The sequence below is a fragment of the Gopherus flavomarginatus genome, chromosome 1, assembly GCF_025201925.1.
Source record: "Gopherus flavomarginatus isolate rGopFla2 chromosome 1, rGopFla2.mat.asm, whole genome shotgun sequence".
Taxonomy (NCBI): domain Eukaryota; kingdom Metazoa; phylum Chordata; order Testudines; family Testudinidae; genus Gopherus; species Gopherus flavomarginatus.
Genome location: NC_066617.1, coordinates 207,575,874 through 207,589,922, shown reverse-complemented (window position 1 = coordinate 207,589,922; position 14,049 = coordinate 207,575,874). Strand labels below are relative to the sequence as shown.

Sequence of the window (14,049 nt, the reverse complement as noted above, 5' to 3'; positions counted from 1 at the left end):
TTCCTTTTTGCTCTTTACATTGATGTTATTAATTTTAAAAGTTGAATTAAAATGCTTTTTATAAAATACATAATTACATTTAAAATATTTGGGAGTCTAGATAGTTTAACATCACATGGGTAGACTTAAAATAGCATCGAAATACACTGCAATCCAATATCGAACTGAAGAGCATTTTATCTGCCAACAGTTGATTTTAGGGGTCTGTATTTCTGCTGCAGTGGCTGTTGACAACATCATTAATACCTGCAATACTGTAAAGCGAAATAGGAAATTGTTTATTACCGGTAAGGGTATGAACTTTTGAAGGGTCCATACGGTGACTCATAAATTGGGGGAAAAATAATCTTCAATTATTCTCTGTCAAATCATATTTATCTGTAATTTTTCAACATGCATATCTTTGTTAATTTTGGGGGCTGTCAAATAAGTCTTGTGTGTTTTTAATTTAAGTGTTTTAATTTGTCCTTAGACTCTGCCATTTTTCAGGCAATAAAAATGGTCATGGTGGAAAACATTTTCTTTGAATTGCGTGCATCTTATGTCAGATCCTATACCATGCTCCAGCCCTGTAGTGCTACATAAAAGTGCCAGAGGGACCCCAGGGCTGTCTGAGTTATGCTGGAGGCCTCTCCTCTAGTCCTTTGTTTTAAAAATAAACTCACTCACTTGAAGGGAAGTCCATCCACCTTCTTCTTTCAAAGATGGCTGGTAATCAAGCCAACTGAATGAAAATGAGGTTCACTTTTATAAACTCATGCTATGCTGGCTCCTGTCAGTGTTTATGGAAAAGTCCTATAGAATTTACTAGGGATTAAATCAATGTGGCTATGTAAAAATTACTGTAAAATCTATATTTATTATTATTATTATTATTTTATTTTAATTATTTTATTTCTGGTAGCGCCCTCAATGTGCTACACACTATACAAACACAAAAGAAAGAAAATGACTCCTGCTGTATTTCAGAGAACTATGTCCTTCCTATAGAATTTTTAAACCATTTTACATAATTAAATTCAGCATTTTCTTTCTTCAATAGGCTGGTTAAAAATTCTGCGGAAAGGTTATGATTAATAATTCCTCTGGGGATTTTCTAGTACAGGAGTAAAATAACTCTGAAATAAAAAGTGTAGTCAGTAGTGTTTTAATTGGTGAGAAAGACCCTCATAAATATATTATGAATTCACAAATTCTGAAATACTACTAGAACAGAGATTTCAAAGAAAGCAATGTGTGCATGCATAAATCATGATTTTAACATTCTTTTGTGTGAACACATCATGAGTTTAAATTGAGATAAGATCTTTAAATACTGTACCTAATAACCCCCCATAATGCATTTAGTGGAAATACGATTTCATTTTGTGCTTGCTTGGTCTATCTTATATTGTCAGATAGTTAAGCAGTCTATGAGGAGTTCCAGAGCCTTGAATGTTCCATAAAGGAAGAGAGTCTGTGTCTGTTCACTGACGTTTTAAAAACATTTTGTAACAAATATAGACTGTGATTGAAAAGTAAGGAAAGGATGATGAACCGTCATTGTCATTGTTGAACATTCCGTTTAATTTCCTTGTTGGTATTTACATTGCAGCTGAAGGCTGTTCTTGAAAGGCTCACATCATATTTATTGTTCTCATTTGATGTACCTGATCAACATGAACTGCTATGCACTGTCTCACTTGGGCAAAGAACATCTCTTTTCTAGAACTGCAGAGCAAATGGTTTCACTAAACCCGCTAAATTGACCCCATAGGTCCAATTACCAAATTTAATAACTGTTCATCTCTGCTAAAAAACAGTGTGTAATGATCTTATTCATTAATACATCAATGGCTGCTTTGGTGTTTAAATTTCCTCCATCATTTTGACAGTATGACCTAAATGTAAACTACATATGTTCCATGTAAAAATGGAACATTGTATTCTGGGCCAATCACTTGGATTGTTTTGCCTCTGACTCCAGGGACTCACTAGAAAAGCTCATGTTAGGAGTTTTCAGAATTACTCTCTGGTATAATGTACTGTTAAGAAAGGCCCATTATGAGTGCCTAGTCTGATATCCCACATACTTTGATCATGCTACTAAGAATATGATGAATACTGTTTTTAAAATTCAGTCAGGAAGGATATCTGGGTTTATGAAAAGCAAAATTAAATTAAAGAACAGCAATGGTTGTGTAATCATTTATTTTTAGTAACCTTGGATCAAGTCCATCAATATGACACTGATGAACAGTGTGTACTTCAATCACTGATTGACCTTTCCCTAACTTTCTGGGACTTTTTCAGACAAGCAGATAATAAAATATTTCCTAGTCTAAAAAATGTCACTGTGGCACTAAATTTCATCTTCCGCAATCTGTTCTTATTTCTCTGAACCTTTGTTTTCTCTTTGTTAAAGCCTGAATCTTTTAGTCATGATATTGAGGGAAAATACCTTCTAGGTCCCTCTGACTTCAACCATTAAATAGTTTGAGCCTGATGACCTATGCAACTCAATCCTTAGCACAGATCCATCGGTCACAGGAAATGAGTGAACCTTAAAGAAACTCAATGCTAAATCAATATAAAATGTCTACCTTTATAAACTCAGGAGCCAAAGCTGTTGGAACAAAGGTAATATTCAGAAAGGAATCACTCCATCATAGTCTCATTCTGTTTTTGAATGTATTTGTGAAGTGATGTGTAGGCAGGTTAGGCCAAAGCATTAATACCGCAACAAGAGGTACACCAGACTCATGGCTCTCTCCCCAGAGTTGACTTTACTTAAGCTCATCAACCTGGCCAACCTGGAGAAATCCTTACCAGGCAGATGTTCTTGATTTCTCCAAGGTCCAATGAATGCCTTGAAGAAACTGGACCATCAGAGCATCTTTATAGGGCAAAACTCGATCAAAATCAAAAGATGACGGCCTGTGTGTGTATGTTCGAAAAAATGTAGTGGTAACACTGAAGTAACCACTCATTTGAAACTAAAATTGCAGGGGGTAGGGATTGAGGAAAAACAAAAAAAAACCTCATTATAAAAAGAGAAACTGAAGATGTCCTTTCTTTTTATCACCTGGCTACTTCCCATTCCAGTCATAGAAGAAGAAAGTCCTTTGGGTTGGCTAGAAGACAAAAGAAAATAAGTAGTTGAAAGATCATTGAACTACTGTAAAAATCTGTGTCATTTTGCTTTCTTGTAGCAACATTTCTGGTGTCCAGTGGAAATCTAGTAATAGCAATAAAGATACCAGCCCAACTGGCACAAAATGATATTCTTGTAGGTAGTCTTTACAGAGAGACCAAAGTTTGAATGGGCATAGGAATGAATTCCTTTATTACTCATCTTTGTAAGGGTTGAAGCACTCTGTATTTGTGGATCTGTGTGGGAAAGCTTTTATGCCACTGTTCATGCTGTATTTGTTCTGTAGCTAAATATTAGACTCTAATTTCCACAGTTGTCAATCTGGCACTAAATTCGATAATAGTAGCAATAAATTAATAATGATCAATTATATACACACATTTGATCCTGAAGGATATAAACCTTTTCACAAAATTATTGTTCCTTTTCGTAAAATAAGTAATCACATATCATGCTTCAGGGCATCAGCTGATCATGGTGGGACTGGGATTTCCTCTGCCCTGCTCCCCATGTACAACACTATACGCACAACTGGCCAGGTACATCTTGACAGGTTTTTTTTTCAAAATCCTCTTAAACGTCATGCTCATGGTAGGCTACAGCCTGAGGAAGGATACTTGATGTGATGGACCATTTTGCCTGAGCTGGTATGGAAAATTATGTTTGTACATAGCACCACTGAACAGCAACCACAACTGTTGTGGTAAAGTGGTAATCACCTAGTGTACAACATAGAGCTCCTGAGACGGGAAATTCTGGCTAAGGATATCTGAGCAAAACTATACATTATGGAAGTACAGTGGAATCTGTTGTGTCCATAAAGAGCATCCCAGAGCATGGTTTTTAAGGCCTTCTCTGAAAGGCACTCACCCCCAAAGTACAAGAAACTCAACTTATCCCTCTAGGACTGTGGTTTTCAAACTTTGGGCCATGACTCAGTACTAGAAACTGGCCAATGGGAGCTGGCATGGGGTGGTGCCTGCGGGTGAGAGCTGCATGGAGCCGGACCTGCTGCAGGCCGCTGCCAGAGTGCAGCGCAGTCCACAGTGCCAGAACAGGTGGAAAGCCTGCCTCTGCACCCCGGCTGCCCCGCTGACCAGGAGCTGCCAGAGGTAAGCCTCTGCTCCAACCCCATGCTTCAATCCTCTGACCCAGCACTGAGCCCCTCCCCAAACCTGGAGCCCCTTCCTGCACTCCAAACCCCTCATCCCCAGCCCCATCCCAGAGCCTGCATCCCCAGACAGAGCCCTCACTGCCCTGCACCCCAACCCTCTGCCCCAGTCCAGAGCCTCCTCCCACACCCTGAACCCCTAATTCCTGGTCCCACCCCACAGCCCCCACCTCTGCACTCCAACCCTCTGCCCCAGCTCCCACACCATAAAACCCTCATCCCCAGCTTCACTGGGTCATGGGCATCAACAATTCTCTTCAACTGTTGCCAGAAAAAAAAGTTTGAAAACCACTGCTCTAGGAGGAATGCGAGACCATGTCTGGACATGAACAAGTGATTCCAGGGAGTCAGACTTGAATCCAATGTCACTAAGCCACCTGTCCCATCATGATGAGAAACCAAAATCTGGTAGGTTGGGCAAAGGACTGGGAGTCGGGAGAGCTAGGTTCTAACTCATAGTTGACATCTTCAGAGGTGCTGAACTCATCAGAAGTTGTGATTGGTCAGCACCATTTATATGAAGCCTGTGTGTGACATGGACTGTCTGTGGTGCAGTTACCCTGTCTGTAAAACTGGAGTAATGATACTGACCCATTTTTGTAACGTGTTTTGAGATTCACGGATAACAAATATATCTGGCATGCATCTGACGAAGTGGGTATTCACCCACGAAAGCTCATGCTCCAAAACGTCTGTTAGTCTATAAGATGCCACAGGATTCTTTGCTGCTTTTACAAATATATCTGTGAATCTCAAAACACTTAACAAAAATTGATCAGTAGTGTAACATTGTAGCCTCCACTTTTTTGAAGGACAAAATAAGTCCCATATTTAACTAGTTGCATATTATCTTAGAGCAGTGGTCCCCAACGTGGTGCCCGCGGGCGCCATGGTGCCTGCTGGAGCATTTATGTGCACCCACCTAGTGCCCAACAGGGGACCTGCCGGGGACAGAGAACTCAGGCTGTGGGCGTGGTGTTCTCTGTTCCTGGCAGATGCAGGACCTGCCTAGTTCCCAGGTGCCAGTGTTCTTGGTCCCTGGCAGGTGCGGAGCCGCAGCTTAAGCTGGAGAGAAGCCGTGGCCCCGCGCCTGCTGGGGACAGAGGACTCTGGGGCTGCAGGTGCTGATGTTCTTGATCCCCAGAAGGTTCGGGGCCCACCTAGTGCCCAGCAGAGAAGAGAATCTGGGGCCCCATGCCTGCTGGGGACAGAGTACTCCAGGGCTACGGACACCAGTGTTCTCTGTCCTTGTGACTTTTCTCCGGCTTCTCGCTTCTCTCTGGATTCATATATTATGTAATATTAAATATTTTTTTTGTATTATTTAATATACAAATACAAAATAAGCCTTGAAAAATTGTTGGTGCTCGCCACGCTTTTCTGAAAATGTGAATGTGCTACTAGTCACAAAATGGTTGGGGACCATTGTCTTAGAGTGTCATTTATAGTTACTAAACTACTATGTTCAGTTGTTATTGTATTAACAATGTTTAGGTGACATAGTATCTTGCACCTTGGAAAACTAAGGGTAAAGATACTGATTCTGTACTGGACACATCTTTATTCTCAACCTTTGACAATGTTACTAGGATTTTAATCTCTGAATACCTATGCTCTTGAATTGACCCATTATCCACTGACTCAGATCCCATCTCTATCAAGCAGTGTCAAGCTGAGTGCAACACATTTCCATCCAATTCTGGAGGAAATTCAAGTGTCTCATTAGTTTTAAAATTATATCTCCTTTATTATAAATATGTCCATTTTCCAACATATCCTTGTATGAGGCATGTGCTACTCTAATCAGAACTGTAGCCTTTTATTTCCGGGCCTCAGGCAGTCACCTTTGTATGCACCATATCTTTTTACCAAAAATTTGTTACAGAATGTTTCCTGAATCAGGCAAAGTATTTATTTTACAGAATGTTAGCAGTTTATTTTCATGCAAGAATTTATGGATGGTCACCTCTTTATTGATTCTGGGAAATCCTGAAGATAATTTGCTTCCTGTTAACAGTTCTCCAGGTGAAACATGCTGAAGTCACTAGACTGTGAGACATATAAACCCAAGTATGTTTGTGTTACTGCCTAGTAGTGGAGTTTTTTAGCAGGCCTTGGAGAATCAGTACCCCAGATCCCCTTTTCTGCTTTTCTATTTGTTTGGTGATGAAATGGATTTACAATAATTTGATTTCATATGCTGATGTAAATATTCTATGTTAATGAATGGAATAATGTGGACTATTGTCCAAGATTATGATTGCTAGGGTTGCAGTTTTGGTGAATAGCTTTCCTGTGAATTAATGCGATACTTGATTTGTGCTTGACAGCATGGCAATCCTCTGAAAAGCTGAAATAATTATGAACAATAAATACAGTAGCCCTTTCCATTCAAAGTAATAAATGAGAACCTGCCTTTTTCAGTGCAAAGGGGAATATTGTTTCTGTCACAGTTAGCTCCTGAGGTTTATTGCAGTACGATTTAAGACATACTGACATTTCTTGTTTTCTGCTCATTGTCTTTATTCACATTTGGTTAATTAACAGCTTCACACTGATTTAGATTATTCAGTGTCCTTAATAAAGCTTTAGGATTTAATTTAGAAAAGGAACTCGTAAAATGATTGTCTGCCCTCAGTAACATTGCTCCAAGTGCTAACTCATCCTGCAATGGTACTTACATAAGCCACTAAGCCATCTATACTGGAAAATTTAGGTCATCAGTAAAGTATAGCACTGGTCATTCTGCTGTTTCTGCTTTGCTTCCATTGCACTGTTTTTCTGGTGCATGCCATATATAAAATTAAATAAAAACACCTTTTACAGGCTCAGTCACATAATATGGTTTTCTGTCTGGCACTAAAAGAACAACAAGAAGATTTGTACATGTGGAGGATACAAATAATTTATACACTTCTGTTTTCCAAGTGTGTGGTCATTAGTTAAGCACTGGAACAAATTACCTAGGGAGGCTGTGGAATCTCTGTCACTGGAGATTTTTAAGAATAGCTTAGACAAAAATCTGTCAGGGATGGTCTAAATAGTACTTAGTCCTGCCATGAGTGCAGGGGATTGGACTAGATGACCTCTTGCGGTCCCTTCCAGTCTTAAATTTCTACGATTCTATGATTATGAGTCTGACTGAAAGCCCATTGAAGTCAATGGAAAGACTCCCATTGACTTTAATGGACTTTGAGATTAGACCCTATATGCCTGAGGCCTTCTTTTTATTTATTTAATTTTTTTATAACCTTCAGCTCAGAGTACTCCAAACTCTGAAAGCCATAAATCATGGTTGTCACCTTTGCAAGTCTGTCTGTGCAAGTATGTCTAGTAGTGGCCACTCATGGTCAGCTCGTAGTGCCAATATTGTCACAAGTACTTAATCTCCTACATTGTGTGTACTTATTGGCACATTCTGGTCTGTTCCTCAAAACCAACACATCTAGTGACCTCCACAATACATATCAATATCAGATAACTCAGATTATTTCTCTCTCATTTGAGCATGACCTCAAAGAAGTAGAGATCAGCCAAAAAATTCCACATTTGTTTCTAGAACAATAGGCACTGGTTTGAACCATATCATTTTAAAGTACAGTGATCTTTCTAAGAGGTTGTTAGTATTAATATTTTTATCATATTGCTTTGTTCAATGATATTTAGGTCTGTTTTTCTGCTTTATTTTCTTTGATTTCCTCTTTTTCTAAAACCTGTCAGCATCCTTAATTATTTTGATACAAAAGGGCAGCAGTTTTTTTTTTTAATTGTTGCTTGTTCTTAGACGCCTGTTCTACCTCTGTCTTCCACGGCTAGCACTCCTGTGCTGAGTCTGAGGATATGTCATCATATGAGCCTGATGCTAAGGTTGATCACATGAGACAGCAAGTGGAATTTACCATTCAACCTTTCCCCGCCCTGTAATCTCTCACACAGTGGTGCACAATATATATATATATAGATATATAGATATAGATATAGATATAATTTTCAATGGCAAAAACTGCTTTAAATTAGTGCAAATTAAAATTAAGAAAAATCAAAAGTAAAAAAATTAGCTGTTAGATTTGAATACTGAGAAGTTATATTTTTTATTTTGCTTTGTGTAAAATTTTGTGCCCATTTCTAATTTTTATTCCCATTAAAATTCCTAGAGTTGGCCAGTAATTTTCTGAATTATCTTCTCAGCTGCACTATTTCTCAATGATTCCTTGTTTTTCCCTCAGTTCCCCCTAGATTTGTGGTTCAACCAAGTGATCAAGATGGGATTTATGGTAAAGCTGTAATCCTCAATTGTTCTGCAGAGGGTTATCCTGTACCCACCATTGTCTGGAAGTACTCAAAAGGTATGATTTCTTTCATAATCATTTGGGTCCATATTCTGGTACTCATATTTCAGTTTAGTAGCACCTTACTCCATGTAGTTCAATAGCACTAGTCATGGAGTAATACTGAATTTGAGTTAAGAGTATCACAATTTATTCCCCTGATATTTAGAGTAAGTAGTACTTTTAAAATTCATGTGTTGCATCTGCATGTATGTGTATACATTCCTCTGTGGGCATTTGACTGTCTACAGTGATTTTAGGTTCTTGAAAGTAAACCTGAATAAAGTCTCAAGAGGAAGGGTATGGAAGGTAAATGTTGCTTTGATTGCTGTGACCTTCAGAACAAGGTTCATTGGTGCTACTTGGTTTGGTTTTTTCTTTTCTTATGATAACACAGCCAATCATATCTTTTCTACAAAGAAGAAAGGTCAGATAGTATTGGCATAACCCAGTAATTCAATATGCGCTTTACATAATGCTTTAACATTTTATTTTTATGTAACAGAGCATTAAAACTGGCCCCACTTGACCCCAGCTAACCACACGAAATTGACAGCTTTTTAATTAAAATATGCTTCCTGCTAGATTGTCTTTTAGCCAATTATCTGTTAATGCTTACCTTGTGTCAAAGCTGGTGTTATTCCAGAAAGCAACTGTACTGTATACATTAGTTAATGTTAACCCTTTACCACAGTATAAGAGAGAATACCTTATCACACCACATTGTATGTAGACAAAAAAAACCAATTGACTTCTGGCTAAAATTTGGTGCTGTTGGGGGCACTAGCTGAGGCAACACTACATGCCATTTTCAGTTTAATAGCACTGTTTTGTTTTTACCAGTACATGGAAGAAAATATGGAATTAATTTAAACACTTCCCGATGTGCTTTTATTTTAACTTTCCATGTTGTGCTAATAAGGAAAAGACAATTATTCTGTATTCCATTTATATTCTGAAGAGGGAGGCCAAGTCAGGCTAGCTAGATTCCAGCTAACAGCATGTAAGCACCATGAGGGGTTTTTTTTTTAGTAGCAGAAAAGAGTAGTTTCATTTTAATGATGTTCTACACATCTAAGTGAAAATCCTGTAATGATCTCCATTCATAGCTCTTTCTGAATCTTGGATGAAGTAGGTTTGTCATGCAGAATGAAGTTTTAGCTGATATAAGAAGTGGTCAAAAATGTTTGAATTTTTGAAGTTCCAATATATTTTTTTTCCAGAACAGCTCTAGCTGACATGGACAATATTTTCATGCTGACACTGTATTTTGTTATTACATCATGATTTCATCAGAAGATTTAATTAAAATCTTGTACAGATCTCTAGGCTACACAGTCCATCTTGTCTTAAAATGGCACACAGTGTGTATACTGTGACAGGTTTGTACTAAGATCCCAAAAAAGTACTGGGGTGGAGGCCGTTAACAACAAAGCGCACAGGTACCATCAAGTTTGTTGATGCCATGTAGAGTTTAAGATTATCAACAAATCTGAAAACCAGTTAGCATCATGGCCAATATAAGGTTTCTAAAGTTAGTGCAAAAGGAAAGGCAGAATGGCATTTGTGCACAATAGGATAATGTTTGACAACCTTATCACTTCTGCAGACTTATGACCTAAATCAATAAATAAACCCAAGTAATAATAAGCAAGGTGGTATTATCCTAGTCACTAAGGAACATTCAGTCACGTCACAAAACTCACTACACAGTAATGCATGTGTGATGGTCACTGCTCAGGATGGACTTTGGCCTGGAATAACTGATGTTTTGCAAGTCAGGAGTGAGATGCCCTTGCATAGCTACATGTAGATGCTTTCCCAAATTGTGCCTGTCTCTCACTAGTGCTATTAGTCCTTCACTCACTTTCCCTGAGCACCAAATTACCCACAGAATTCTGGATACAGCAACAAGAGAGCATCTGTGCACAGATACCTGGGCTTTGCACGGCCACTACACACAATTCATGAAGTTTAACTATTTCCCTTGCATTAACCACAAGAAAGTTGGTTCATTCAAGAAAAAGAAGTAGGAAAAGAGAAACAAAATTAATGTGACTAATATAGTTGAAAAATCATTAATGACAGCTAATATCTGTGCAGACATTATCCTATAATGTTACCAAGTTCAGTGCATCTGCCTAGGTAATCCTCCATGTAACTGCCAGTCCCAAAAGTTAGCTCTTTTAGGATTAGAGAAGCTTAAATTTGCACATGTTAAATTTTAACGTTCCAAATGTTGTATTCATGAGTTGTTATAGCGTTCTCTTTCCCCATAGTCTTTTCTCATTCCATTTTCTTTTAGGCTTACTCAGCCCACTGCTTATAGTAATTAATGTTGATGGATATCAAATTCATGTACAGAAAGTTATATAAGAGAATCCCATTGAAAAATATATCCATGTGATTTCTCTGATAATGTCCCCTACTGCCTCCCAAATTAGATTGTCAAACCTTTGGAACAGGGCCCTTGTCCTTGTATGTGTTTGTAGAACACTTAACACTGTAAGATCTGATCCTGATTTGGGCTTCTAGGCACTATGATAATATAAACGTTATACTGTAATCAACTACCTAAATGTAAACTAAATTGATAGCAATGGAAATTAGTTATCAACAATACAAATACTATCTATGTAATCTCTCTAAGGTTTTCCAAGGAATCTATCAACACAATATCAAAGCATATGTCTATCTGTGGTCAGGTGTGTGGTTGCTGCACATGTAGACTTACCCAAGCTAACTTAAATCTAGCTAACTCAGCTACTGGAGTAGTGAAGCTGTGGCAACCAGACTTCAGTGTGGACTATACAAGTCCATGTAGGACCCTAGGTGCTTACTCGTGTGGCTAGCCTACACTGAAGCCCATGCTGCCATAGCTACACTATTATTGGTACCCATGCTAGCTAGATTAAAGCCAGCTCAGGTACGTCTACATAGTTTATTTGCAAAAAAAAGAACAATTTTTGGTGAACCAAAACTATTCATGAATTCAGGCTGAATTTGTCAAATAATTTAGTTGAAAACAAAAATGAAAAAAAATGGACAAAATTGAAAGTATTTTTTTCAGTTCAGCCACCAAAATGAAAATTAAGTATTCCCTGAGCTACACATGCTGCAATCACACCTCCACTTGCCGTGTAGACATACCTTAAGTGCCGAAGCATAGACAATGGTAGTGCAAGGTTCCCTTTAAATGCACTTCAGTTCTATTCTGTTCTAGAAGGAGTACCTGTAAAAGCGAAAAGGTCATTTAGCTGCCATACGCAATTCTTGTTGAATTTTGTGTGGAGAGCATTTGTAGCATTAGAATTGGACTGAAACCACCAATGTTGAAGTGAGAATAGGGAAGCAACCATATTCATTACAGACTTGGGCCAAATTCAAGCAACTCAGATACTGCATCTTATTACTTGTCCCCTGAATCATCCAGTCTCTCCATTCCCATGTAAAAATGGCTTCAGCTCAATCATTTGGGATTGGAAATAGGACCTTTATTCTCTTGCATGAGCAAGACCCTCGATGTTTAATGATGATTCAAGAATCAGTGGATTCCAGATCATAAACATGCACAATAAGTTTGCTACTGAAGGATATTATGCTTCACTTGGCTGTGTGGTGGAAAGGAGTCAAAGTGTTCAGTTAAGGAGGGGAAAGGAAAAGTGGCCACATGGGAGGTTAACCAACTCTGTCTATTTGCCCTTTTCTCCTTGACAGTTGTTCTATACAAGCCCTACTCCACAGAGCTGCGTAGGGTATGGTCAGTGGGACGTGAGAAGGAATTGAGGGAACAGCTATTCTGTGTGGCTTAATCCTCTATCAAATCAGCATGAAAGCACCAAAATGTAGTGCTGCCATGAGCAAGAGTAAATCCCTCTCGGCAGTTTTTCACTGGGGACTGTGATGGGGCTCAGTCAATGTCAATGCAGCAAAGACAAATGCTGTGCTGCCTTGTTGTGTGGGAAGCCTGGGAGAAGAGCAGACAGGCTGAGATCTAAGGGGCATGACTCCGTTATTCCAGCAAATCTTTGTCTGTCAGAAGAAGTGGCAGAGTACACACTGCTTGTGGACCCACCTTCAGGAAGTGTAATGGCCCAGGCCCTTCTAGATCTGTCCACCTTTTTAACGTGTGAAAGGAAGCATATGGACCTAACCAAGCAGATGATTCATTTCTGTCCAACCAGCCTCCATGTCTGCCAAGTCATAAGACAGATCTGAATTCTGTATTTTAAACTAGCTATTAAGTTGAGCCTGTGGCAGGTTACCCCCCTTAGGATGCCACCTGATGTGCTGAGATACCGCTGAGCCCACCTGTTCTGCCAGCCAGGGCAGCCTTTTTACCTGTCTTGCTGAGCCAGGCTCTTAAGCCTCCTCCAGCACACACACAGGCAGGGCCACACCCAACTTCAGAATGACACAGACACTGAGATCAGCTCTAGAAGGCCTCAGCTTAAGGGACTTGCCCCAGCACTCAGGTGTCCACCTCCCTTGGAGTGCAGACCCAAAGGTATATTGTCTTGCTCTGTAGAGAAATCTGTACAACGCAAGCTCATATATTCGCCCTCTCCCTCAATGTGGAGGAAGATATGCACAACTCCACCCCCCATTAGAAATTACAGAAACTGGGTTTAATAATAAACAAAACAAATTGTATTAACTATAAAAGGCAGATTTTAAGTGGTTAAAGGGGTAGCAAACAGAACAAAGCAGATTACTAAGCAAATAAAACAAAACACGCAAACTAAAGTTAACAGATATATTGGAGCATGAGCTTTTGCGCATACATCTGACGAAGTGGGTGTTCACCCATGAAAGCTCATGCTCCAATACATCTGTTAGTCTGTAAGGTGCCACAGGACTCCCTTCTGCCTTTACAGATCCAGAATAACACGGCTACTCCTCTGATACTTGAAACTAAGTTTGGTTCACTAAAGAAACAGGTTACAAATATAATTTCTCACCCTAAATCTTGTCACAGATAGATTATAGATAGATTATAGAAAGTCTTGAAAGGCATCTACACTGGCAGCTTGAGACTTCAGGTATTTCCACTCACAGACTGGATGCCCTCCCAGCCTGGGTTCAACCCTTCTCCCTTCAGTTCAGTCCTTGCTTCCTGGTGTTTTTCAGTGTCTCTTTGTGTGTGGAGGCAGAGGAGAACCACAATGATTTCACTCCCCTGCCTTATATAGCTCTTGTGTATGGCACGAGCCCTTTGTCTTCCAGTGGAAGAACACTGGCATTCCAACAGGTCGGGTCCAGTACCAGGTGACTCAGACCCATGTCTCTGCAGGGCTGTGGCAGCCATTGCTCGTAGGCTGTCTGGAGCATCCACAGGAGGACTGAGCTCTTTTACAGTGCATTGTGTTTGCTACTGGGCCATTAGCCCTGTCTGCCTTTTTCATTATTGCACCTGA

At 39.4% G+C, this 14,049-nt stretch overlaps 1 protein-coding gene across 7 annotated transcripts in view; it reads left to right on the top strand.

Annotated features, from left to right (window-relative positions):
* DSCAM (DS cell adhesion molecule) overlaps positions 1–14,049 on the top strand; it is a 680,512-nt gene that overhangs the window by 457,171 nt on the left and 209,292 nt on the right. For all 7 annotated transcript variants that reach the window (XM_050933241.1, XM_050933240.1, XM_050933242.1 and 4 more), the window contains exon 10: positions 8,531–8,650. In XM_050933241.1, coding sequence (XP_050789198.1) covers positions 8,531–8,650 — 120 coding nt within the window. The remainder of the gene's footprint in view (positions 1–8,530; positions 8,651–14,049) is intronic.